We start from the raw sequence: 25,522 nt of genomic DNA, 5'->3' as shown, positions 1-25,522 counted from the left end.
CGGGCATAGAGGGGAGCCACGCGGAGCCCACCCGCTCCCACGCAGCCGCTCGCCACTCGGCCCGGGAAAAAACTTACGCGCAACCAGCCCGACAGCTCCCGCCGCGGTGGGAACCCGCGGTCTCCCCGCACCGGCATCTCGCGCGCTCTTCTGCCAGTACGTCCTCCTCGGCGCGGCTCAGAACTACAAGCTGCAGTGGCGGCCCGTACGCCACTACGGGGAGCCTCCCCTTTGTCCCTCCTCCCGCGGCGCAGCCGGCCCGCCCCGCGCTTAGCTGCGCCCACGCCGGCTGGGCAGCCGGGGAAACTCCAACGGCCGCTACCACCCTCGCAGCCGGGGGATGGCTCGCCGGCGCCGCGCCCTAGACCCCGCGGCGAGCAGAGTCAGGCGCCCCGACTCCCGGCCGGCGACAGAGGACCTGGGGCGGTAGGAGGTCCCCGAGTTCGTGCGTCCGGCTTGCACCCCCGCCTCGCTGGCCGGATGGTTCGCTCCGCCCGCGCGCTAAGGAGCCAGCAGGTCCGGCCGAGCGCGCGCCCGGGTAAGCGCTGCGCGGGTGGCAAGGCTGGCCGGTGTCCGCTGATGTCCTGAGGTCGCGCGGCGTCCTGACGGACACCTTTTAGAGAGTGCATCGTGGGGCTTCCCACAAGCAGCGCTTGGGTTCTCTTCCAGAGAACAGCTGGGAAAACCCCAAAGCTTTGCGTCGGAAGTGACCCGCGGGGCCAGCCGGCACAGATAAGTATTGCACCCCAAATTTCGCAGCTCCACTGCTGACCCAGATTCCAAGGGTACAAAGGTGTTAGGATTAAATAGTAAATCGGGACTTTTTAAGGCAATGCCGGCCAGGTTACCTTCCTTGGCATATCGCCAGCAACTCTTAATAAAGAGATTGAAATCCGTCTCCTTCGCCAGTGTTCAAAAGGTCACAAGGCTGATCCGACAGGATTTATTCAGAGTTCCCCTTGTGCAAGATTCGTGAGATTTAAATAAACTGTCCTATTACTGTCCTATTACAGGAGCACATAAAGTATTTAGAGAGTCAAAAACTGATATACTGATTAAACATATGACTTGGAGTTAGAAGAGAGAGCATGCCCGCCGCTGTTCTGCCCTTAAATTGGAGAACAACCCCCAGCCTTGGTCCATAAATTGATAGGTAAGAGGTAGAAAGGTCTGGAGAGCCGCATGACGAGATCCAGATGCCGACGGGCTCTCTGAGAATGGCTTCACTTCCTGTCTAATCAGAACAAGTTTGGCAGTATATGTGGAAAAACAAGTCTTGCAGATGCTGCCCTCAAAGCATTACACTGCTGGCCTCCTTTGGAGTAGGAAGTCCACGCCTTTGAGTAAGCGCTGTAACATTTCCCTCTTCATCTCCAGTTTCCACTGGGACGCGGGCTGGTCTCCCTGAACCTCGCGCTGTATTACCCTCCTGATCTAAGCACCTATTTAAAATGATTCCCCAAATTAGGTAGTGCTGCTGGCTTACAGTGGTAATGACAGTACTTGTGAGCCGGTCACACCTTACTTTCATGAGTTCATTACGTCAACAAAGCATCCACAAAGGAAGAAAGGGTCTAGAACGTAGCAATTACACCTGTTTAATGGACTCCCTTCTCCGTGACTGGGGCTGTCCAATTTGAGCAGCCCTTGCCACCTGCCTGTATTTACATTTCACTTTCAGCCAACAAAAATGAGAAGCGGTGAACATTTCTGTTTCTCGGCCATACTACCTACATTTCCAGGGCTGACAGCCACGTGTGCCTAATGGCGGCAACTGGGCAGCCCAGATACAGACTATTCCCATCGTGACAAATGATGACAGGTTTATATACCTACCACTTCTTCTGACACAACACCTGAAAGGAAGCATTCTATAAGCTTAATTCAATTACTACACTTTTTTCTTTTCTTTTTCTTTCTTTCTTTTTGTATTGGATTTTGGTTTTTTTTTTTCAAGACAGGGATCTCTGTGTAACCCTGGTTGTCCTAGAACTCGCTTTGTAGAGCAGGCTGGCCTCGAACTCACAGAGATCTGCCTGCCTCTGGAGTGCTGGGGTTAAAGGCATGAGCTACCACCTCCCAGCTGCTACATGGGCTTTGTGATGGCCATGAAAGCCACACAACTCTTACAACTCCAGTCTGTGCAACAAGCTCTTGCTGCGCAGCTCAGGCTACCTTAAACCTAGAAATCTGTCTGAAGTGTTAAAATGCTGAGATTACAAGGCATACAACCACTGTATCGGGCCCTAAAGTAATTCCACTCTTCTGAGAGGCAATGTATTTCACAGTGATACAATATTTCAAACCCTCTCTTGGAATTTGTTTAACCTCTGCTTTTTTGTTTTGTTTTGTTTTCTCTTTTGTGGCAAGGTCTCACTATGCAGATCAGGCTAACCTTCCTCCTGCCTCAGGGAGCCCTTTACAACAGAGGGTCAGCAAGCAAGGGGAAAATGAAAGTTCATCCCTACTGATATGGGGAGGGTGGAGTTCAGAGAGAGCTTCCCAAGATAGCTTGCTAATACAAGCTAGAAGTAAGGATGCGCTTGTGAAACAAAATTAAGGAAAAGGTCTTCGAGGTGAAAATAAAAACAAGTACAAACAAAGAATCTGGCCCTAGCAGCCTTTCCCTGAGGGTTCCAAGGACAGCAGGTGCTGAACACCCTTACAAAAGGGGGATTAAGTGAGCATTTTATATAGATATCTGTTGTCTTCCTGGACGATAGGTTTTAGCAGTTAGGATCTGGGGAACAGTGGTAAGAATTTAATCTGTACCTAATACCACTGTGGGAAAGCAGGCGAAATATGACGTAGGTCTGAAGTCAGACAGCTTAGACAAAAGGAAGTCAGATTCAAAAGAGACTGAGGAAGTAGCTCAGTAGACTGGCAACTGAGCAGTAGTGAGAGACAAGAGGGAAGTGAGCCCAGAATGACTCTCAGGTTTGTGGCGCACTTCCATAGACATTCCTTTGACCACAGTGGAGAATGCAGAAGAGGGAGCGTACCTTGGGAGGGGCCTGAGGAAGGATAATTAATGAGTTTAGTGAAACACACCAGTCAAGAGCGATGTGTCATCCAGGTGGAAATGCTCGGTAATTCACCCTGGACCAGGTGTCAACTGCAGGAGGGATTAAGGAGCACCTGCATAGAGAGGTCTGGGACTCATCAGTGAGTTGTGGAACTTGACGTCATGAGAAGGGATGAGTCTGTTTAGACAAAGATGTAGTTAGAGGCAAAGGTGGACCAAAGACAGGACCTGCTTATGGGAATGCCAGTGTTCAAGGAGTGTTATGGACTCTGCAGGACAGAGAGCAGAGCAAGCCTGAAAGGGCGGAAGCAGCTTTCTGGGGGAGAATGGTCAGAAAGTCATGGGAGGAGTAAGGTTTCGGAAAGGGAGCACAGTCAATAACACCGCATTGTGAGGAAGTCAGTCGCGAACTAGGGCTGGAGCTGGAGTTCCCTTGCTAGAGCGCTTAGCGGGCATGTGCAAGTCCTGAGTTGGAGCCCCAGCACAATGTAACAATATGGTGGCACACTTGGAAAGGGAGGGCAGGAGCATTAGAAGTCTACTCAGCTCTATAGAGAGTTGAAGGCCAGCCTGGGCAATACGACATCATCTCTCCTTCAAACAAACAAAACAAAACAATCTGACTCGGAACCTAATTGCTTCACAGAGACCCACTGCTAATATTGGTCAAAGCTGTTCCACTCTGAAGTTCCATTGCCAATCACAGGAGATGGACGTCATCTATGTTCAGTGATAAAGCGCTATTAAGCCCTACTTAACGGAAAGCAGGTCTAGCATTAGTGACCTATGTCTATAATCCCAGGACTAAGGCAGGAAAATTTTGAGTTAAGGGCCAGCCTCAACTTCCCTGGGAAAATCTGCCTCAATGAAAAAGACAAAATAGGGGCTGGAGAGATGGCTCAGTGGTTAAGAGTACTGGCTGCTCTTCCAGAGGTCCGGAGTTCAATTCCCAGCAACCACATGGTGGCTCACAACTATCTGTAATGAGATCTGGCGCCCTCCTCTGGCATGCGGGCATACATAGAGGCAGAATGTTATATACATAATAAATAAATAAATCTTTTTTAAAAAAAAAAGAAAAAGAAAAAAATAAAGAAACAAGTCAGGTCTATAATCCCACTACTCATCTACTTGACAGAAGGGCTGTTTAAGGTCATGACCTGCCTGGACAATAGAGCAACTTCAAGGATAGCTTGAGCAATTTAGTAAGGCCCTATCTCAAAATAAAAAACTATGAAAAGGACCAGGGAAATAGTCCAGTGCTAGAATGCTTGCCTACCCTGTGTGAGGTCAAGTTCAACCTTCAGTACAGACAACAGCAAAAGTGAAAAGACTTAGATAGCAAGGGGAACGACAATGTTAACTGTCAAGGAAAATGAACACAACCTTTTATCTCACCTGTGATAACAATAAAGCATGAAAATACATAAAAGAATCAGAAAGTATATGAGGTGAATGTCTTGATGATAGCATTGTGAATAGAACTTTCCTCTTAAAATTATCTTCGGTGTTTCTGCAATTTGTAAATTACAATGTCTAAGGTTTCTGAAATAGATTAGTTGAAACAACTCGGTCTCAGCACTCTGGAGGCAGAGCAGGTGGATCTCTCTGTGTTCCAGGCCAGCCTAGTCTACTCAGTGAGTTCCAATCCAGCCGGAACTACACAGTAAGTCTCGGTCTCACATGAGTAAAGAAAATAAAACAACTCAAACAAAGGCATTTAGATAAACTCAATGCATTTAGCCAGATTTCCTGCAGAATGCTAAGATTTTCTCAACAAGAGAGAGGAACCTAATCAGGAAACCAGGGCATACTAGCTGAAGTAGGAGCCTTTCCAATTCAAGCTCTGCCTGAACTATGCGGCCAGTTCCAGGACAGCCTCAACAGAAAAAAGAAGGGGGTGGAGACAGGACTAAGTGCTGGCCTAGTATGTTTGAGCAGCTATCCCAGCCGTTAAAAAAAAAAAGTTAGGATTTGAGACCTATATAAAGAGATATTCTCTCTCCCACCCCACCCTCCCCCCACATACAGAATATATTTAGATAGATATGTATCTATGTGCATTTATTTGCAACATGGTTACATAGTTTCTTCAGTTGAGAGCAATGTAAATTCACAAAGTCTCCAGGCTACTTTCTACACCCAAGGCAGACTGGAATCATACAGACCCACCCCCTCCACAAACATTCTCAAATGCCTACCTTTTTCCCTCGGGCAGGGAGAGGGGGAGGGAGAGAGGGAGAAACGAGTATGATGAAGAGAAAGACAGACACACAAAAGATGACAAAGACAAGTCAAAAGAAGCCCCAGGTGACCTGTGACACTTCTCCAAAGGAAGAGGTACCTCCCTTGCCTTCCTGGTGACCACATCTCTCCTGGCCCCTCCCTGCACCTCCTCACTCCAAACATTAGTTCTTGATAACCACCTTCTTGCCTTGCAAGACAGCTTCAACAGCACCACTGCTCCCCCTCCCCAAAAGCTACTTCAGGAGTGGGGGAAGGGCACCTCCACTTCTGCTCAATCCTTGGCTTCACATCTGGCTATCACATATTGGTCCTTTCACCCTCAAAGGCAGATAAACTACTCTTCTTTGGTTCCTTTTTGTTTTTTTTCTTTTTTGGGGGGTGGGGGCTGCTGACTTAGCTGTCTAGCTCTCCAAATCCTACATTACTGAAGGACTTCTTACTTGAATGGGGAACTTCTAGTACCATACATTCCTGCCCAACCTGTTCACCTGGTGGAATAATGACTTATTTCTCCCCTCCCGTCTCCGCTGTGCTGGAGACAGAGCCTCACAAGCACGTGCATTACTAAACATACAACAAACACAGAGCTCCATCCTCAGGCCCTAGTAACAGACTTTAGAATTGTGTGGTCCTCATTCATACGTACAGCAGGGAAGAACAGATGGGCACGGCCCCAGCACAGTGAATCATGGAGTATTTTACATTTCTGCAAATAGGAGCAAGATACAGATATATATTAAATGCATCAGTGATATCCCATTATTTCACATACTACCAGAAATTTAGTACAAATTTAAAAATAGAGGTAGATAATCAAGAAAGTAAATAAACATAGAAATTATAATCCATGCTAATATAATCCAGGCAAAAACCAAAGGGAAGGTGATAGTCTAATTCCCAAAGTCATGCCATTATAATGGTCTACCTTCAAAAAATTGCAAGGTGTATGGCTGGAAAATACGTGTTGGTTCTATTTTAACTGATGTAGTCTGCTGTGATTTTACAGCTCTTAGGATTTCAGCTTAGATGATATCATAATTGAAACAAAAAAAACCCTCAAAATTTTAAGATTTTATTTTTACTTGCATGTGTGTGATGTGACTACAGGGCCCTCAGAGGCCAGAAAGGGGCATCAGAACCCCTGGAGCTGGAGTTAAAGGCCCTGCAAGCCCTCTGACACACCCTCTGGAAGAGCGGTAAATACTCTTAACTGCTGAGCCCCAAGCCTTGCAATTTTAAAGAATTACTCCTAGAATCTAAAACTATAGTATCTATAAAGTGGTGAAAAATGCTGTCCACAGACTGGAGAGAGGGCTCAGTGGTTAAGAGCACTTGCTGCTCTTGCGGAGGACCCGAGTTCAACTCCTAGTACCCACATGGTGACCTCATAACCACCCATAAGTATAGTTCCAAGGGACCTGATGCCCTCTTCCAATCTTCAGAGACAAGCACACAGTACACATATATGCATACAGGCAAAACACTCATACACATAAAATAAAATTTAAAAACATTTAAAGAAAGAAAAGTGCAGCTCGGTGTGGTAGCGCACACCTTTAATTCCAGCATTAAAAGAGGCAGAGGCAAGTAGATCTCTGTGAGATTGAGGTCATCCTCAGTGAGTTCCAGAACAGCCAAGGCTACACGGAGAAATCCTGTCTCAAAAAAAGAAGGGAAAAGGAGAAGAAGCAGAGAGAGAGACAGAGGGAGGGAGGGAGGGAGGGAGGGAGGGAGGGAGGGAGGGAGGGAGAGAGAGAGAGAGAGAGAGAGAGAGAGAGAGAGAGAGAGAGAGAGAGAGAAATATCGCCCATGTGTCTAGCTACACTACTCACTGGAGGTTCCAAAGTTACTTAGAATGTCTTGTGCTCATTATAAATAGGACAATTAAACAGAATGGCTCTAGAAATATGACAGTGTGGCAGAGCTCACTTTAACTCTGAGTCTATAGAAACTGCAGACAGCAGGTCATTTACAGGCTCTCAGCACAGCACTTAGAAGCGAGTAGCTAAACCTGAGCACATTATAAACCCACTAGGAAGCTCTCAGACGGACTTCCATCTTTTCACCGATTAAAAACCATTGGTTTACCTTTGCAAATAGTGTGTCTGGTTGGCCGGAAAGCGGCTTGCAGCTGCTGCCTTCCAGACTGCTCTCATGCCATCATACAGGGAAAGAGCAGAAGGCTGTCCAGATATTTCAGAGTCTCGAAGAGCAGTGGAGTTTTCACCCGGGAACGCTTGTCTGACCAACAAGCTAGAGCATCACAGTGTGTAATGGTTGGTATGGACCACTTGCATTTTTGTTAAATTTTCACACCAGTGAATTCTGTGAAAATGATTGAGTAATACTCACTATAAAGCGCTTAATGGTTCAGAAAAGCACGGTCGATTTTTTTTAATGAATTGATCTGTATGTGTGTGCGTGCACACATGCTTATGCGTGCCATGGTATAGGTGTGGAGGTCAGAGGACAACTTGCAGGAGTCAGTTCTCTCCATCTACCGTGTGGGTCCTAGAATTTCCAACCAGGCTGTCAGGCTTGTTGTCAGATCTTGACGAGAAGAACCATCTCACTAGCCCAAGACACTTAAAGATCATCTAAGAGCTACCACCACCTCTGAAATTAGATAAATATTCTAGACATAAACCCAAGCAGAAGGTTACATGGATGACTACCCAGAGAGAAGAATAATGTTAACAAAAATAAGATCATACTGTTTTACTTAAAACTAGTAAATAAGCCGGGCAGTGGTGGCACATGCCTTTAAGCCCAGCACTCAGGAGGCAGAGACAGGCGGATCTCTGTTTCGAGGCCAGCCTGGTCTACAGAGTGAGTTCCAGGACTGGCTCCTCGGTTACTGAGAAACCCTGTCTTGAAAAAGCAAAAGAAAATAAAAACCTAGTAAATAAAAGCTTTATTTGATGCTGATAGAAGAAAAGAAACCTAAGTGAGGGCCACGGTTTAGCTCACTAGAAGTCTTGTCTGAGGCCCTGGCTTCAGTCTCTACTGCTGAAGGTGGCAGCAGCAGTGACGTGTGGAGGGTGGGGCGGGGATGGCAGGAGGTGGACATGGGACCCACACAACACACAACCACTACCCACCATCAACACTACCACACACAACCACTACCCACCATCACCACCACCACACACAACCACCACCCACCATCACCACCACCACAACTAAATTTGAACAAAATAGCAAAAATAAATGCTTCTTCATCGTGTTGAAGAATCCCCCAAAAAATATTATTAAAAGAGTAAAGAAAGGGATCCCCCGACCCCCCACACACACACACACACATGCAAGGTTTTGCAGTGGTAAAATCAAAATGGAAAACATTAGAAATTACGTGCTTTTATTGTAGAAAGTATTCCTTCTCAAAACCTGCCTCTCCACTGTCCCCTGGACCCGGTCCCACTGTCTCCCTGGACCCGACCCCACTGTCTCCCTCCCATCCAATTCTCCCAGAAGGCAAGATGATCTTTTTAACAGGAAAACGAGATCCTGTTGCTTTTTGTGGCTAAACTCTTGAGAGGCCACCAAGCACTCAAAAGGTCACCAAACTAAACTTAGATTTAAAAGTGGTCCCCTTAGGGAAAAAAGTGCTTGCCACACAAACATGAAGACAGGATTTCAGAACCCTATAGCCATGTAAATGTCAGTTGGGTGTGGTAGCCAACAGAAGTGGAGAGGGGATCCCCTGGGTTAGCTGGCTAACCAGGCTGAATCAGCAAGCTCTGAGCCCAACCTGAAACATCTCAGTAAGTAAAATAGAAAACAGTCAAGGATGATACCTGACATCAACCTACGTCCTACACATATCTGCATACATATACATACAAATATACCTATGTATACATACACACACAAATACACATATACACATGATGCATATACACCTGCATACAAACACATACACATAATACATACAAATACACATATGCATATATACACATATTCACCTGAATACATGCAGATATACCCCTGCATACATACACATACACATGAACAATGGGGGGGAAAGAGTAAGATCCTCATAATGGACTAAATGGATTCGTTGCCGTTTCCCCTTCCCCCATCCCACACTGTCCCCATACCTTTGGGAAACACTATGTTAAGAAATGAAGTCTCCTCCAGCCAGCAAAAGGTGAAGGTCTTCATTGAGAACTGAATCTGGAGGCCTGACGTGATGGCTCAGCAGTTATGAGCACTGGCTGCTCTTCCAGGGGACCTGGTTTCAATCCCCAGCACCCACGTGATGGCTCACAACCTGTAACTCCTGCTGCCGGGGATCTAACACCCTCCTCTAGCCTCCAGGGGTACCACACACACAGGATGTGCAGGCATCATATGCAGGCAAAACACAAGAACACACAAACTAATAAAAGTAAGTTAAAACATTAAAACAAAAGAACTGAATTGTCCAGCATGTTGATCTTGGACTGCCTAGTGTCCAGAACTCTGAGAAATGAGCATCCGCACTTTGAGTCCCCTGCCCCCAGCGTATAGCGTTTTTCCTAGAGACCTCCAAGATCTGCTGAGGTGACCCTACCTTCTCTGACCTCACCAGCTCTGCAATCTTACAAACTCACTACCAGCAGTCACACTGCCTTTCTCTGTGACTGTGGCTTCTGAGACGCTGTCCCCGTCATTCCTGACTCAGACTCTTCAGTGGAGCTCTTCTGCTTCGGGTGTTTGTTGTTTTTGTTTGTTTTGTCCTTTTCTTCTTTTGGTTTGTGTTCAGGGAACAAGTTACTTCTAACCCAGACAGGCTTACACCTTGCAATCTCTCTTCCTCAGTCCCACGTTTACAGGTGGGCATAGGCTTCCTGCTTAGATTCCTTCCTATGCCTGAAGTAGGAAGCACCCACTTGAGTGGCTACCAGGAAGCGATGCCCAGAGAAATGATCTGCGTTACAGATACAGCAGGGAAACGGAATCCAAGAAACAAGGCTTTCAGGAACATAGGATTGGGATGAAAAGGCCCTGGGTGGTCTGGCTAGGGAAAGTTCAGTTGAAGGAGTACAATAGAAAGGCCGGGGCCAAAGAAAGCAAAGGAGCTGATTATCCATGTCTTTCTCGTTTGAACTTCATTGTTATCACTGGCAATACAGCATCATGAATGTTATTGCTGCGATGAAAGATGTCACTGTAAGTACAAAGGAGTCAGAAACACAGGGATAACTTCTTGGCAGATGGTACCTTCCCGCTGCCTTCTCCTCTGCCTTCCCAGAGCAAACATCCCCCCCCCCAGCCACAGCATCCTCTGCTTGATGTTAAGGATTAGTAACATTTCTGAGTATGATGGATTTAGTTGCCAAAGAATTGGCTCTAGAGTTCAGATTCACCTTTGACCTGGATGACTTCAGAGTCTGGGAAGGGAGCCAGCAAGATTGCTTGGTCGACAAGGATTGCTCAGTGGGCAAGGCATGCCCTGCTGCCAAGCCTGACAACGTGAATTCCATCCCCAGGACCTCCATGACAGGAGAGAACAGACTCCCGAAAGTTGTCCTCTGACCACACGTGTGTGGCACATATGTGTTCTCTCTCACACATACATGCGTGCGTACATACATATATACATACATACATACATATTTTTAAACACTCTTGGGAGGCCTGCAGTGCTATTTGGAAGGAAATCTTAAGTTGGAAAGAGGCAACTATAGTTCTATGTGGGCCCTGGCTTGGACTTCCACGGCAAAGTGCCAGGGTTGTCCAGGCCATAGGCAGAAGTCAAGATAGTACTTAACCTTGTCAATAAAGTGATGGATCAAGCTTGACCCAACACCAGTGATGGGTAGCTATGGTGGTTTGAATGAGAAGGGTTCCCATAGGCTTATGTATTTGAGTGCTTGGTCTCTAGTTAGTGGAACCATTAGGGAGGGATTAGGCCTTGTTGGAGAAAGTGTGCCCCTAGGGTGGGCTGTGAGGTTCCAAAACTCTGGTGTCATTTCTAGTTAGCCTGTGGATAAGGCTGTAAACCCTCAGCTACTGCTCCAGCATCCTGCCTGCCTGCCTGCCTGCCTGCCACCACACTCCCCATCATGATGGTCATAGTCTAAACTTAACTTCTAGAACTGTAAGGCACAAAAAAATCTCTGTGAGCTGCCTTGGTCATGTCTCTTCCCAGCAACAGAAAAGGAACTAAGATGCTCTTTCTGTGAAGGACTGCTTCCTCCCTGGCAGGGAGCAGGCACTGTAGTCCTCGACACCAGTGTCTATCTCTTCTCAAGGACAAATGTTACCTGTTAGCTTCATCCTGAGGAAGAAAGCAGAAACCCCAATCGATAGATTAAATGAACAATGTGTACCAAAAACATCTGATACATTATATAAAGTCAATGAACGTAAATCTTACAGCAACTCTGGACACTGTGCATCAGAGCCTCTGCTTTGCTTGTAAAGAGGGCACGACTTTAATCCCTGAGTTCAAGAAGCAGAGACATCTCTGTGAGTTCCGGACCAAACTGGTCTTCATACCAAGTTCCAATACAGTCAGAACTGTATAGAAGAGGCCTGTGTCTTCGTTACATTTCTATTGCTGTGAAAAGACACCATGACCAAGGCATCTTACAAAAAGAAAACAAAAATTTAGGCTGGGCAATGATTGCACATGCCTTTAGTCCCAGCACTCGGGAGGCAGAGGCAGGTGGATCTCTGTGAGTCTGAGGTCAGCCTGGTCTACAAGAACTAGTTCCAGGATAGGCACCAAAGCTACACAGAGAAACCCTGTCTAAAAAAAAAAAAAAGAAAAGAAAAAGAAAAAAGAAAAGGAAAGAAAAAGAAAAAGAAAGAAAATAAGTCATTTAACTGGGGGGCTTGTTTACAGTTCCAGGAGGTTAGTCTGTGACCATGGCAACGGAGTATGGCTGCAGGCAGGCACAGTGCTGCAGCAGTAGCTAAGAGCTTACATGGAATCTGTAAATCAGAGACAGACAGAGAGAGAGAAAGGCAGGCAGGGAGGCAGACAGAATGGGCTTTTGAAACCTCGAAGTAGCATGAGGCACTGTTTAAAGCAACCCACCCCCCCACACACACACACACAAATGTCAAGATCCTAGGCCCACAGAGACTCAGTAAGTGGCTCTGAGAAGAGGCCAGAGGACTGATATTTTAAGCTTACACTTCTATCATCACCAAGGCTTGGGGAATTCTCCTAAGAGACATTGTTAGAATTCTCTGACTGAAGAGAGAAAGATTGCCATTTTGAGACAGTCTGACTTCTTTGACCAGGATATTCTTAAAGTCCTGGTCCTAAAAGATCCTCCTCAACATCAGATTTCCATATACTTAGGATCACATGTTTCTCCCATTGTTCCCAACCCTGCAAGTGTTTTAGAATTTAGAAAAGAAATTATTTGCAAAATGTTGTATTTGGTCTACAAACGAAAGTTTCTGGTATTATCCTGCGGTACTGTGGTGGTTTGAAAGAGAATGGCCCCATAGGTTCATATATTTGAATGTTTGGTCCCTAGTTGGTGGATCTTTTGGGAGGATTGGGAAGTATGGCCTTATTGGAGAGGTGTGTTGCTGTGGAGTGAGCTGTGAGGGTTGAAAAGCTCCCCCACCATCACTCTGCTTCCAACTTGCAGATCAGACAGAAGCTCTCAGCTGCTGCTCCAGCACCATGTCCTGCCTGCCTGCAGCCATGCGTCCCACCCTGATGGTCATGCCCGCCTGCCTGTAGCCATGCGTCCCACCTTGATGGCCATGCCCGCCTGCCTGCAGCCATGCGTCCCACCTTGATGGTCATAGACTCAACCTCTGAAACTTTAAGGAAACCACCCCATGAATGTTTTTTTTTCCTTTTGAAACGGGGTTTTTCTGTTAAGCCCTGGCTATCCTGGACTCACTCTGTAGACCAGGTTGCCCTCAAACTCGAGATATACCTGCCTTTGCCTACTGAGTGCTGGAATTAAAGGCATGCACCACCACCGCCTAGCTAATTATTTTTTCTTTTTCTTTCTTTCTTTTTTACTCAATTTGTTTATTTGTTTGTTTATCTGAGACAGGATTTCTCTCTGTAGCCTTGGCTATCCTAGAATCTCTGCAGACTAGGCTGGCCTCGAACTCACAAAGATCCGCCTGCCTCTGCCTCCTGAGTGCTGTTTTCTTCTTATAAACTGCCTTGGTCATAGTGTTTCTTCACAGCAATAGAAAAGTAGCTAAAACAGGTATGTTTAACTTGTGTACACATACACTTGTATATCAATTAATTACTTCTTTTCTGTATACAACCAATGTTGAGTTACTCAAACTCTACAACAGATCACCAAAGGCCATAAAATGATGTGTGTGTGTGTGTGGGGGGGGTGCGTGCAAGTCTATAATCCTGGCACTCTGGAGACTGAGGCAGGAGGGTAAGGTGTTTGGAGTCCACCTACAAGTTCCAGGTCAGCCTGGGCTACAAAAGAGACTGTGTTCAAAGTCCAAGAGTGTCAGTGAAACATTTCTTAAACGATCCAGTTAAAAAGGAAACAAAATAAAAACAAACAAGCCGGGCGGTGGTGGCGCACGCCTTTAATCCCAGCACTCGGGAGGCAGAGGCAGGCGGATCTCTGTGAGTTCGAGGCCAGCCTGGTCTACAAAGGGAGTTCCAGGACAGGCTCCAAAGCTACAGAGAAACCCTGTCTCGAAAAACCAAAAATAAAAATAAAAAAATAAACAAGCAAACAAACAAAAAATAGGCCTGAGACTGGGAACACAGCTCTGAGGTAGAGCTCAGTAATAGGGGGGAAAAGTAACAAAATGTCACTTCTGAGCCGATTGAGGTTACTGGAAGAGCACTCTCTACCCAGGTATCTCTGACTAAAGAAGGGTGATAACAGAGTCCAGCTCTATACACCAGTTGTACAGAAGCTCTTTGGTGACTGGAAGCAGAGGCAGGCAGATCTCTGCGAGTTTGAGACCAGTTCGGTCTACAAAGCAAGTTCCAAGACAGTCAGAACCGTTACACAGAGAAGCTGTGTCTCAAAAAACCAAAAGCAAACAAACGAACAGAAGGAACGAAGCAAGAAAATAAATCTCAAATCTTACAATATTTATTTAATAAGCATAAGTAATTCATTAGCTATTTCCCTTATAATCATAGTTGTGAAAGCCTATGTGTACGGGGGTTTATCAGCATGTATATCCGTGTGCTGTGTGTTTGCCTGCGGCCACGGAGGTCAGCAGAAGACATCAGATGCCCTGGAACTGGGGTTATAGATGGCAATGAGCCACCATGTGGGTGCTGCGAATAAATCCTGGGTCCTCTGGAAGAGCAGCCAGTGCTCTTCCTAGCTGCTGAGACATCTCTCCAGCCCATAACTGTATTTTTATATAATTATACTATCTCATGATTTGCTATTTAACTTGTTAATATATTTCATAAACATTAGTATCATAATAAAACCAAACTCATATTATCTCCAGATTGACTGCTGCCATTCCTACCATGGTCACCAGTGAGGGAACACATGTAGGTTTCCCAGAACTGCAGGCAAGCACTGATTCTTACAGAGATTCTTACTGATTATTAAGTTATAGCTATGACAAGGCTACCCTGTGTCCTCACAGCAGAGTAAGCAAAGGTGGCCTCAGACACCTGCCCTCTGCTGGGCCCTCCTGAGGCTCTCATCTGCTCGTTTTTGTGACCACACGCCATGACCACACGACAGATAGGAAAACTAACCCTTTTATAGACAGAAGCGTGTCCCATCTCTCTCTCTGTTTCTCCCCGTGTGTATTAAAGTGGAATAAATGGTGACTGGATGCCTGGTTTGGGTGCCTCTGCCCCAGGACGTCTGAGAGAGCTCGCTTGGCAGCGTTCTCGCGTTCTCAGAGGCTGACTGCACCACGCTACTCCCACACTCCTGCTAAGCAGGGTGAGCGTCCTAAGAAAGGTGTGAAAGAAGGCAAATCAAAACCTTCCCTAACAGAGATGTGTGGCCCCGGCTAAAACAAACAAATAAAGCTTATCTTTTCCAGACAGGGTCTCATTCTGTACCCCAGGCTGGCCTCGGACTCACAGAGATCCTCCCACACCCAATGACTTTGCAGGCGTGTCTCGTCACACTGACTTCAGTAATGGAAATTTATTCAAGTTCCAGGACACATGTGGCCTTTCCTGCCTCCCAAGCTATGATCTAGCTGTTTGTTTGTAAAGCAGTTTGGGACGCAATAAAGATGTCTTGCACAGGCTTCAGCACAAGACTTGAGAAAGGTGCTGGGGAAGTCAGATATGACGTACCCAAGAGCATCTCTAAGAGAGGTGAGAAAATAAGACAAACCCAAGTGTGGGTGCTAGCTAATCAAGGGAAAGTCCTCGATTTGTGTTTTTGTTGTTGTTGTTGTTTTGTTATTTATTTGTTTATTTGAGGCAGGGTTTCTCTTGCCCTGGCTGTCCTGGAATTCTGTAGACCAGGCTAGTCTCGAACTCAAGGATCCACCTGCCTCTGCCTCCCAAGCACTGGGATTAAAGGAGTGTACCACCATGCCTGGCTGATCTGTGTTTTAAACGAACTAGCCAAGGGTGACCTCCAAGACATCCCCAAGTTCCTTGAGATTTACATTCGAAACACCAAATCCCCAAACCATAGCTTGCCACTTTTATCAGGAACAAGTCTAGCTATGACCCCAACAGTCTGTTTCCTACATTGCATTTCTCCTCCCTGTCTGGTTTGGTATTAACACATCAAAAAGCAGGAGCTGCCTCAACTTCAAGCCTGGCTGCTGTGAGGAAGGCTTGCCAGTCAGTTACAAAACTCAGTACAAAGGACTTCCCAGGAGAGACCTGCTGAGGCCCAAAAGAGCATCTCTACAGCACACACAAGCTTGGACCCCTCAACAACAGTACGCTTGTTCATGACCAAACACACACACACATTTTAACCATCGGGAGGGATGGTACTAGGAGGTGGCATTTCAGGGGTGATTCAGTTTTGGGGACTCTGCCCGCAAAACTAATTTTCTTATCAAAGAGGCTCCAAGCTAGCTGTGGCACCACACACCACACACCTATCAATCCCAATAAGGAGACACTGGGACCACTAGCAGTTCAAGGCCAGCCTGTTCTACAACACAGAGTCCCAGATCAGCCAAGAGTACAGTATGAGGCCCTGTCTCAAAAAAACATAAAGGGTGTGACAAACCCTTCAGTCCCAGTACGCGGGAGGCAGAAGCAGGCAGATCTTGGTGAGTTTGAGAGGGTATGGTGAAACCCCTGTTTCAAAAACAAAACAACAAGACAAAAAAGGCTCTCACCAGAACAGTGAGAAGATGGCATGTATGAGGAAGTGGTCCTGCATCAGATGCTAAATACACTGGTCGCTGGATAGTGGTTCTGTGGGTCGGAGTGCTTGCCTAATAGTCATAGAACCCTGGGTCCAATCCACACACACACACACACACACACACACACACAGTTTTGATGTTTTTAAAGTTACACGGCTCAAGTTCTTTCGTTACAGCATCTCAGAGGACTAAGACTCTCTTTGCCACATTCTATGCTGTCCTCCCAATTGATTTGACTAAGCTAGCAGATCCCACCTAGCACTCTGGTTTCAGAAAAAGCACTTCTGTGGTCTGGATAAGCAAATTCCCTGACATTTGAGATCTTTCAGAACTCTAAACAGAACATCCTCACAAACCAAAAACTTACTCCTAACCCCGTAGAGTCAGTGGATGAGACCTACCCCCACTCAAGTGTGCTCCTTGGATCTAAATATAAAATGTTCACCACAGTTCGATATATTAAAGACTAGGTCTCTAGATTTGAGAGCTGCTAGAAGCTTCAGGAGGCAGGGCCTGGCTGCGGGAAGTTGGTGATGAGGCATGTCTTGTGTCCGTCCTCTCCCTCTCTGCTTCCTGGCAGCTGTGAAGAGCCTCTGTGCCATGTCGCGCAACTTCACCACAGATGCACAGATACAGAGCAAGACGACCACGGACTCAAAACTCGGAAAATAGAAGCCGAAATCAGTCTCCTTCTCTTCTTTAGTGGTTCATGTCAGACTTTTTGCATTCTGCCTAAAATGATCTCAGGCAACCAGACTCTAAGAAAGGCCTTGGTATGTGCCTGGTCCTTGCTGATGTTTAAGCTATCAGCTTCAAGCTGACTTTGCCTTGAACCTGAGGTTCATAGGCATTAGACCTGTAGCTAAGACCATACAATAAGAAAGCCACAGCCTGAGCCCTCAACAGCTACCTGTCATTTGGAAGTATTCAGTTCACACACTAGTCAACTCTAGTTCTCCAAAGGGGCAAGAGATGCCAGCAGAAGTGGATTGGAATTATGAACTAAGTACATGAAGATAAGGCTAACCCCATTTGGGCCAGCCACAGATGAGCTACAACAGAGGCTAAACCCTAAGTCTAACCCAACCAGGCTAGACACAGACAGGATACAGCAGAGACTAAGCCCTAAGTCCAACCCCATCCAGGCCAGCCACAAACGGACTACAGCAGAGGGTAAACCCCAAGAATAAATAAACCCAAGCATCTGTTGAAATAAAACCTAATACCTTGTAAATCTTGTATAATTCATCCTTAAAAGCGAGTCAGTAACAGTAATACTCGCTCTGAGCTCCTCACTAAAATTGAGTACAAAATCTATCTTTAGAAGCTAGAGTGCTCTTTTTTTTAAGAGTCTCCCAAGTGCCCCCTACTGTTACACATTGCCATACCTATGACAATGAACGACATTTGTGACCTAAGAAAATGATCTCCAACTTCAGACAGCAAGCACACCAAATGCTTCTCCCACCAGCTATGAGTTTATTTTGAATCACAAGAGATCTACCTGTATGCTTCAGCCAAGAAATTACAGCATCCGACCTTGGCAGGATGCAACAAGTGCTTCTCCTAGCTAAGCCATCACGCCTTCTCTTTTGCTTTTTATGCAAGAACGGAGATTGAACTTAAGGCCTGAGCTATGTCTACAGTCCAAACACGATCCTTCAGCTCTTCACTCAGTAAATAAGATATTATCATCAAATTTCTTTAGGAAATATACATGAAAATAGTGACCTTATCTTTAATCAATGATATGAAATAATATATCAAATTTCTGATGTGAGCCAGTAACTAGGTTAATAAGAGACAAGTAAGCAAGTACCTGGGAGAACAGGCTGTATGTGGACACTGGTCTGTGGTCCTCTGAGTGCTTGGGCCTGGCGCTGTAGGCTGGGTACCAGTCCCACTCACAGGGAGAGGACAGTAAGACAGTACTCCGCACCCTGGAGGAGACAGGATGGTTACTAATTGCTTGCCCTCGGTTTGATGACATTCCCGGGAGTACAATCACAGCTCACCCTGTAGTATGGCTTTTAAATATACACACACTTATACAGCAGGTTGTATAAATAATCCATTTCACAACACCTATTATCCTCCAAAAGAAACCCAACATCCATTAGCAATCACCTGCACACACAATTCTCTCCCTGCCCTCTAATCCTAGGAAATTACCAATTTCATGGGTTTTTTTTTTTTGTTTTTTAACATTTTTTATATTTATTTATTTATTTATTTTTGGTTTTTAGAGACAGGGTTTCTCTGTAGCTTTGGTGCCCGTCCCGGAACTAGCTCTTTAAAAGATTTATTTATTTATTATGTATACAACATTCCTTCCATGTGTGCCCGCATGCCAGAAGGGGGCGCCAGGTCTCACTATAGATGGCTGTGAGTTACCATGTCGTTGCTGGGAATTGAACTCAGGACCTCTGGAAGAGCAGTCAGTGCTCTTAACCACTGAGCCATCTCTCCAGCCCCCCCTCAATTTCATTTGTTTCTAGCAATTTACCTATTTTTTTTCAAGTCATTTCTTTTTAAAAAATTATTTATTTTTCTTTTATGTGTATTAGTTTGTTGCTTGTATGTCTGGGTACCATGTGTATGCAGTACGTGCAGGGGCCAGAAGAGTGTTTTGGAGCACCTGGAACTAGATTTATGGGCAGTTGTTAGCCACCAGGCAAGTACTGGGAATTAAACCCAGGTCTTCTGCAAGAGCAACAAGTGCTTTTAATTGCTGAGCTGTCTCTCCAGTCTCCTAGGATTACCTATTTTGTGTATTTTGTGTAAATGTCCACTACAATAGTGACAGCTATACGGTAGCTTCTCTTTAACTTAGCATCCCATATTTGAGGTTCATCCTTAGCATATGTCAGAAACCCGTTTCGTGTGTGTCTGTGTGTGTGTCTGGAGAATTGCCCTTGCGGTTAAATTACTCTTGCAGAGGACCCAGGTTTGGTTGCCAATACCCATATAGCAGTTTATAATCCACTGTAACTCCATTTCCAGGGATGCAGCACCTTTTAAAAATGATTTACATGCACATGTGTGTGCCTGTGCACGAAAGATCCCTTGGAGGTCAGAAAGGGGTATGGGTCCCCTGGAACTACAGTTACAGGAGGTTGCAGGAACCCCGACATGGGTGCTGGGAACTGAGCTCCAATCCTCTGCAAGAGCAATAGGCTCACTCTTTCTTTCTTTCTTTCTTTCTTTCTTTCTTTCTTTCTTTCTTTCTTTCTTCTTCCTTTCTTCCTTCCCTCCTCTCTCTCTCTCTCTCTCTTTCTCTCTCTCTGTATGTATGTATCATCTATCTATCTATCTATCTATCTATCTATCTATCTATCTATCTATCTATCTATCAGGCTTTTCAAGACAGGGTTTGGGTTTAGGGTTTGTGGTTGGTTTTTCTCTGTGTAGGTCTGGCTGCCCTGAAGCTAGCTCTGTGGACCAGACTGGCCTCGAACTCACAGATCCGCCAGCCTCTGCCTCCTGAGTGCTAGGATTCGAAGCATGCACCATCACCGCCTGGTGCAGTATGCATTCTTAACCACTGAGCTGTCTTTCCAGACCTCAATACTCCATTACTTCTAACAGCCATAAATGAAATAGCATCCCACTGTATGGACGTACCACAATCTATTAATCTGCTTATCAACTGATAGACATTGGGCTAGGCCCAGCTCACTCGAGGATAATCCCAAAGTCCAAGAATTTCAGAAAATTTACCTTCTCTGTGTAGGGGAAAAAAAATAGCAGGTAAGAAAACAACTGAGAAACAGAGAAAACTTTTCCCCCTTTAACACAGGGTGTCAATATATAGCCTAGCCTGGCCTTAAACTTGTAACTCTATTTCTTCCCATCAAGTGCTGGGATTACAGATGCGTCCCCCAGGCCTGGTAAGAAATATTTAATATGGTAAAATGTACATAATATTTAGTATACTAAAGCGAACAAAGAGAAAGCGATTCAAACTAAAAAGGGATTTCCTTTATACAGTTTCAGGAAAACTGGCTTACAGCTCTGTTACTTGAACACTATCAACCCAAGGGACATGGTTTCTTTTCATCACTCAGTTCCGGAACATTTAACCCTCCACATTCCTGCCCACTACCACAAGGGGGCAAGCTCAAACCTGGGCCGTGCAGACTCTGCTGGGACAGTCGCAGGGAATCCTGAAGTGGGAGGAAGAATGTGCCCTCTGCGACTTCCAGACCCACACAAAAAGATACCAGCTCTCTGCGTTAACCCTCTCCTTCCCAAGCCACCAAACCAGATTTTATTTGTTCAGGCAAGAGGCCCGTTTCCCCTCTCCAAGGACCAGCAGGAAGTGTAGACTGAGGCTAATCCAAGGTCATCTGGACTTCCTACAAAGCAAGCGGCTGATCGAGCCCAGCCCATTCGCAGTTTCTATTATTACTTCCAAAGATAAATAAGCGGCAAGCAAATCAAGATGTGCTTGGTTACGCCTTTGGCCTGGATGTGGAATTTTTCTGCGGGTATCAGGTATAAACAGTTTCTTTTATTGAAACAGTTTGCTTTTTAGCAAAGCTTTTTGTGTGTCTGTAACATTCTGGATTTAACTTTCTTACTTTTGGGGGGCGGGCAGGGGGAACAATCTCGTGTAGTCCAGGCTAGCCTCAGATTTACTCTGTAGCTTTTGGAATAAGTGGTCCTCCCGCCTCCACTTCCCCACTGCCGAGATTACTAGCACGCACCAGCATGCCCAGTTCATGGGGAAGGCTCAGGGGAAATTTTCCCTCAAAGAAGTACAGCCAACCATCTCCCTTCCTCCCGCAGAGATGTCGAGCAGCTTCTGGGAGAGGAGGAATTGAGACAAACAGCCAACAAGATAATCCAAATGTGCCAGGTCTCAAGATAGCAAGAGCAATGGAAAATGAGTCTCTGGATGCTGTTCACTGGGCAAAGAAACAAGGGGGGGACCTCAGCCGTGTTTGCGCTTAGACCCACGAACCTGCAAAAAGAGAACTAAACTTTCTCCAGTGTGGCAAATCAGTGGGCTTCACAAAGAATGGTGATGTGAAAACTATGTTGGGCCAAATATCCCTGAAACATAGTATCACACACACACACACACACACACACACACACACCAGTGCTAGAAAGGCCCTCACCAAACACTGAAATACAGAACTACAGCCCACAACTGCTCATGCATCATAATGAAAGAAATTTGCACTGTACAAAAAAGAAAGAAGGATATATACGACATTGTCTTTATTCATAAGCATCACGACATCTGTAGATCTTTTTTTTCCCCAAAAAAACAGGACTGGGGGGATGGCACAGCAGTTAAAAGTCCTTGTCATACAAGCCTGGCACCCTGAGTTCAAATCCCCTGAACCCGTGTAAAGGTGGAAGGGGAGAGCATATCCTTGAGGGCTATCTTCTGACCTCCACATGTGTGCTATGGCACGGATGCCACCAACACACACACACACATAGAGAGAGAGAGAGAGAGAGCACTGAAAATCTAAGTATTAAAAGTGTGTTCTTAACATGCCATTACTTCACCTTCTCAGAATTCCAGTATCCTGCTTTCGATATTTTAAAATCTGTTTGAAAGCGCTATACATACCAAGAAAGAAAGAAAAAACATTTTCAATGACGAAGCCCATGCTGTTACCCCCATGAGAGAGCAGCCCTTTTCTCTCTGGTCCCCCAAACAGCCAAAATTTGTTCCCATCATCAGAAGAGAAACGTGGACCTCCTCTGCTTACCCAGGATGCTGCCAAAGGTTTACGTGTCTCCGGCTCTCAGGCAGAAGTTCTCTCTTGTTAAGTGGGGTAATGCCCACCGCCGCTTCCAGAATAGCCATGTATTTCTTGTACCTCATCTTGTCTCTCTCAGTACATGGTCCTGTAGATTTTGGTCACTGTTCAGCTAGAACAACTCAGTTAACATTTGCTCTACTCGAGGCTACTGCTCCTTTCTTTCCAGCGCTCAGTCTCCTTAGCTAGACCTGTCCAATCAGTGGGTGGAGGGGTGGGGGGAAGCCAAGCCAGGGAGGATGAAAAGAGGTCTTTCAGATCTCACGATGTGAGCATTAGGTAAAGCTAAAGAACGCTGCATAAAGCACTACCGGAAATGATCTGCAGGGCTGAGGGTGGCTTTAAACACAGCATCTAATGTACACTCCCCGATTAATCCATGCATAAATCTTTGGGGCCACTAATCCTTCACGCACTAATGGCGTAGGAGGTGATTGATCTCAGGACCTGGTAGTAATTGGTCAAAAGCCTACTTGCCATTGAATGTATTAAAATCAGAGACAGATTTGCTCTTCCTGCAAATCCCTCCTGGAAAGCTGTGCTTTGGGAAATGAGAAAGGAATTCCAGCTGCCATCTTAGAGCAATGTACCTCTGCTGTGAACAACCTGCTTGGGCCAACAGCAAAGTCTAATTAATTACAAACAATTCTGGTTGGTTGCTGGATTCTTTTTCTTAATTGAGTGACTATTTTTATGCTTTTCTTATAAAAAAACTAATGTATATTGGTTGTACAAAATAATGTGTTTCATCACAGTATTCTCATACTGTTTCTTTTATGATTATTGTTTAGTTTTGAGACAGGGACTCTCTAGGTAGTTCAGGCTAGCCTCAGACTCATGGTGATTCTCCCACCTCAGCTTCCTAAGTGATGGGATTACAGGCCTATGTGCCACATTCTGCTCTATTCTTTTGAAGTATCCTAAAGGTCAAGATAGATGAGCTCTGTTAGTGTGAAAATATCTGGATCAGAGAGACTTAGAATCTACCTCCTTCCTTCTCCCCTTAACCAGAGAGACTTAGAATCTACCTCCTTCCTTCTCCCCCTTTTAAGGACCTTCTTTACTCTCAGCTCGTTCACGCGGTAAAGTGAACCCCATCCAACCTGGATGTACCCCCCTGTGGGACACGGTACACACGATCCAGGATAGATCATTGGGTTTTTTTTCAAAAGATGAATATGACTTTAAAAGAGGTGTGCTAGAACTGGGGAAATGGCTCAGCGGTTAAGAGAGCTGTTGCTCTTGCAGGGGACATGGGACTGGGTCTCAGGACCACATGGTGGCTCACAACCATCCAGAACTCCAGTTCTAGGGGACCAGATGCCTTCTTGTAATCTCCATGAGCACCAAACATCCATGTGGTCCACATAGACACATGCAAGCAAAAGACTCGTGCAAGAAAATAAATGAATAAATCTTTTTTAAAGAAAATTAAAATAAAATTTTAAAAAAGGGAATGCCATCTGGCATTGGAGTCCGTTACCAAGGCTGGCAGGCAGGCAAGACTGCTAGCAGTTCACATGTCCCACCTCATAATGTCAGCTCTTGACAAGACGCTGAGAAAAACAGCACCAAAAGAAATGTCATCCTGGCCGGGCGGTGGTGGCGCACGCCTTTAATCCCAGCACTTGGGAGGCAGAGGCAGGCGGATCTCTGTGAGTTCGAGACCAGCCTGGTCTACAGAGCTAGTTCCAGGACAGGCTCCAAAACCACAGAGAAACCCTGTCTCGAAAAACCAAACAAAAAAAAAAAAAAAAAAAAAGAAAAAAAAAAAAAGAAATGTCATCCTTTGGGCTTTCTAGATTCAGCTATGTCTAAGGCAACCGCCGTCCCAGGAGACCCCTGCTAGACTTGCGTTAAAGTGAGCAAGCTGACCTGCATTGGCTCTCATTTTAGTTGTGTCCTGTCACTCTGAAAGAGTTGATTCACACACTCCTCCCTCACGACTGTTGCACTCGGACTCACGACAGCTACGATCACTAGAACAATATAAGCCAGAAACATTGGCCAACATTCCAGGAGGTAGCACTGATTTGATCCCGCAGGTTACAGAGAAGAGGTGAAGTTGGCAGGAACTTTGTTGGGAAGTGTCCAAAGGGGGTAGGAGCTGGACAGTTAGGGGTGGGGAGGATCAAGATACAATGTATACATATGCATAAGCTTGTCAAAGAATAAATAAAAGTCAAAATCCAGGGGACTGGAGAGATAGCTCAGTGGTTAAGAGCACCACCTGCTCTTCCAAAGGTCCTGAGTTCAATTCCCAGCAACCACATGGTGGCTCACAACCATCTGTAATGAGATCTAGTCTGCAGGCAAAGCACTGAGGATACTGTATATGTAATAAATAAATAAATCTTTAAAAAAAAAAGTCAAAATCCAAGTGTTTATGACTTTATATATTTATAATATTTACCCTGAGAAATAGTTTCTTTTTTCTTTTTTCTTTTTTTTTTTTTGGTTTTTCGAGACAGGGTTTCTCTGTGGCTTTGGAGCCTGTCCTGGAACTAGCTCTGTAGACCAGGCTGGTCTCGAACTCACAGAGATCCGCCTGCCTCTGCCTCCCAAGTGCTGGGATTAAAGGCGTGTGCCACCACCGCCCGGCCAATAGTTTCTTTTTTCAAGATGAGGTTTCTCTATGTAGCTCAGGCTGTCCTGGGACTCACTCTGTAGACAAGGCTGGCCTCAAACTCACAGAGCTCTGCCTGCCAAGTGCTGGGATTAAAGGTGTGTGCCACCAAGCTTGGCTCATTCTCATATTTTTAAGATGAGAAGGTTGAGGAGATACAAGATATGATTTCTGCTAACAGCTATAATAGACCAAGAGCTCATTTCACTCTATCTGATTAAGCAATTAACATCCTCTAACCACAATACGGGGCAGAAAAACAAGGGACAAGCCATTCCTACTGAAATAGCTCATTTCCAGGGTGCCTGACAGTTACTCCCACTGGTTGCTTTGCAAACAATTAGCGCCAGTTAGTCACAAGAATCCTATTGTAGGGGGAACCTGAGTTTGGCTGGCTACAGCTGCCGCCCCTGCGAAAAAGTTCCATACGGCCCGCATTTAATCACACAGGAAGATGTAATTACACTTGGGCATCAGACTTTGTTCTGACAAATTGTGTTTCTAATGAGTGTGATAAAAATTACTGCGTAGCCCTCCCAAATAAGAGGCCTGAGCTAACTA

General features: G+C 45.6%; 1 protein-coding gene across 3 annotated transcripts in view; it reads right to left on the bottom strand.

Moving 5' to 3' along the window:
* Window positions 1-18,495, bottom strand: part of Tjp2 (tight junction protein 2) — a 95,407-nt gene extending 76,912 nt beyond the window's left edge. Inside the window, exon 1 of one of the 3 annotated variants that reach the window (XM_057777939.1) lies at window positions 18,372-18,495. Coding sequence is in view for 2 of the 3 variants with exons in the window: in XM_057777942.1 (XP_057633925.1) it covers window positions 78-137 (60 nt within the window). In the remaining variant the exon portion in view is untranslated. Of the gene's footprint in view, window positions 1-77; window positions 388-18,371 lie in introns of those variants that run through there. The other 2 variants (XM_057777942.1, XM_057777938.1) reach the window with 2 other exon arrangements.
* Window positions 18,496-25,522: the final 7,027 nt, after the last annotated feature.

Source organism: Chionomys nivalis, chromosome 8 (genome assembly GCF_950005125.1).
Source record: "Chionomys nivalis chromosome 8, mChiNiv1.1, whole genome shotgun sequence".
NCBI classification, from domain to species: Eukaryota; Metazoa; Chordata; class Mammalia; order Rodentia; family Cricetidae; genus Chionomys; species Chionomys nivalis.
The sequence above is the reverse complement of the archived record's forward strand: the minus strand, read 5'-3'. Positions and strand labels throughout refer to the sequence as shown.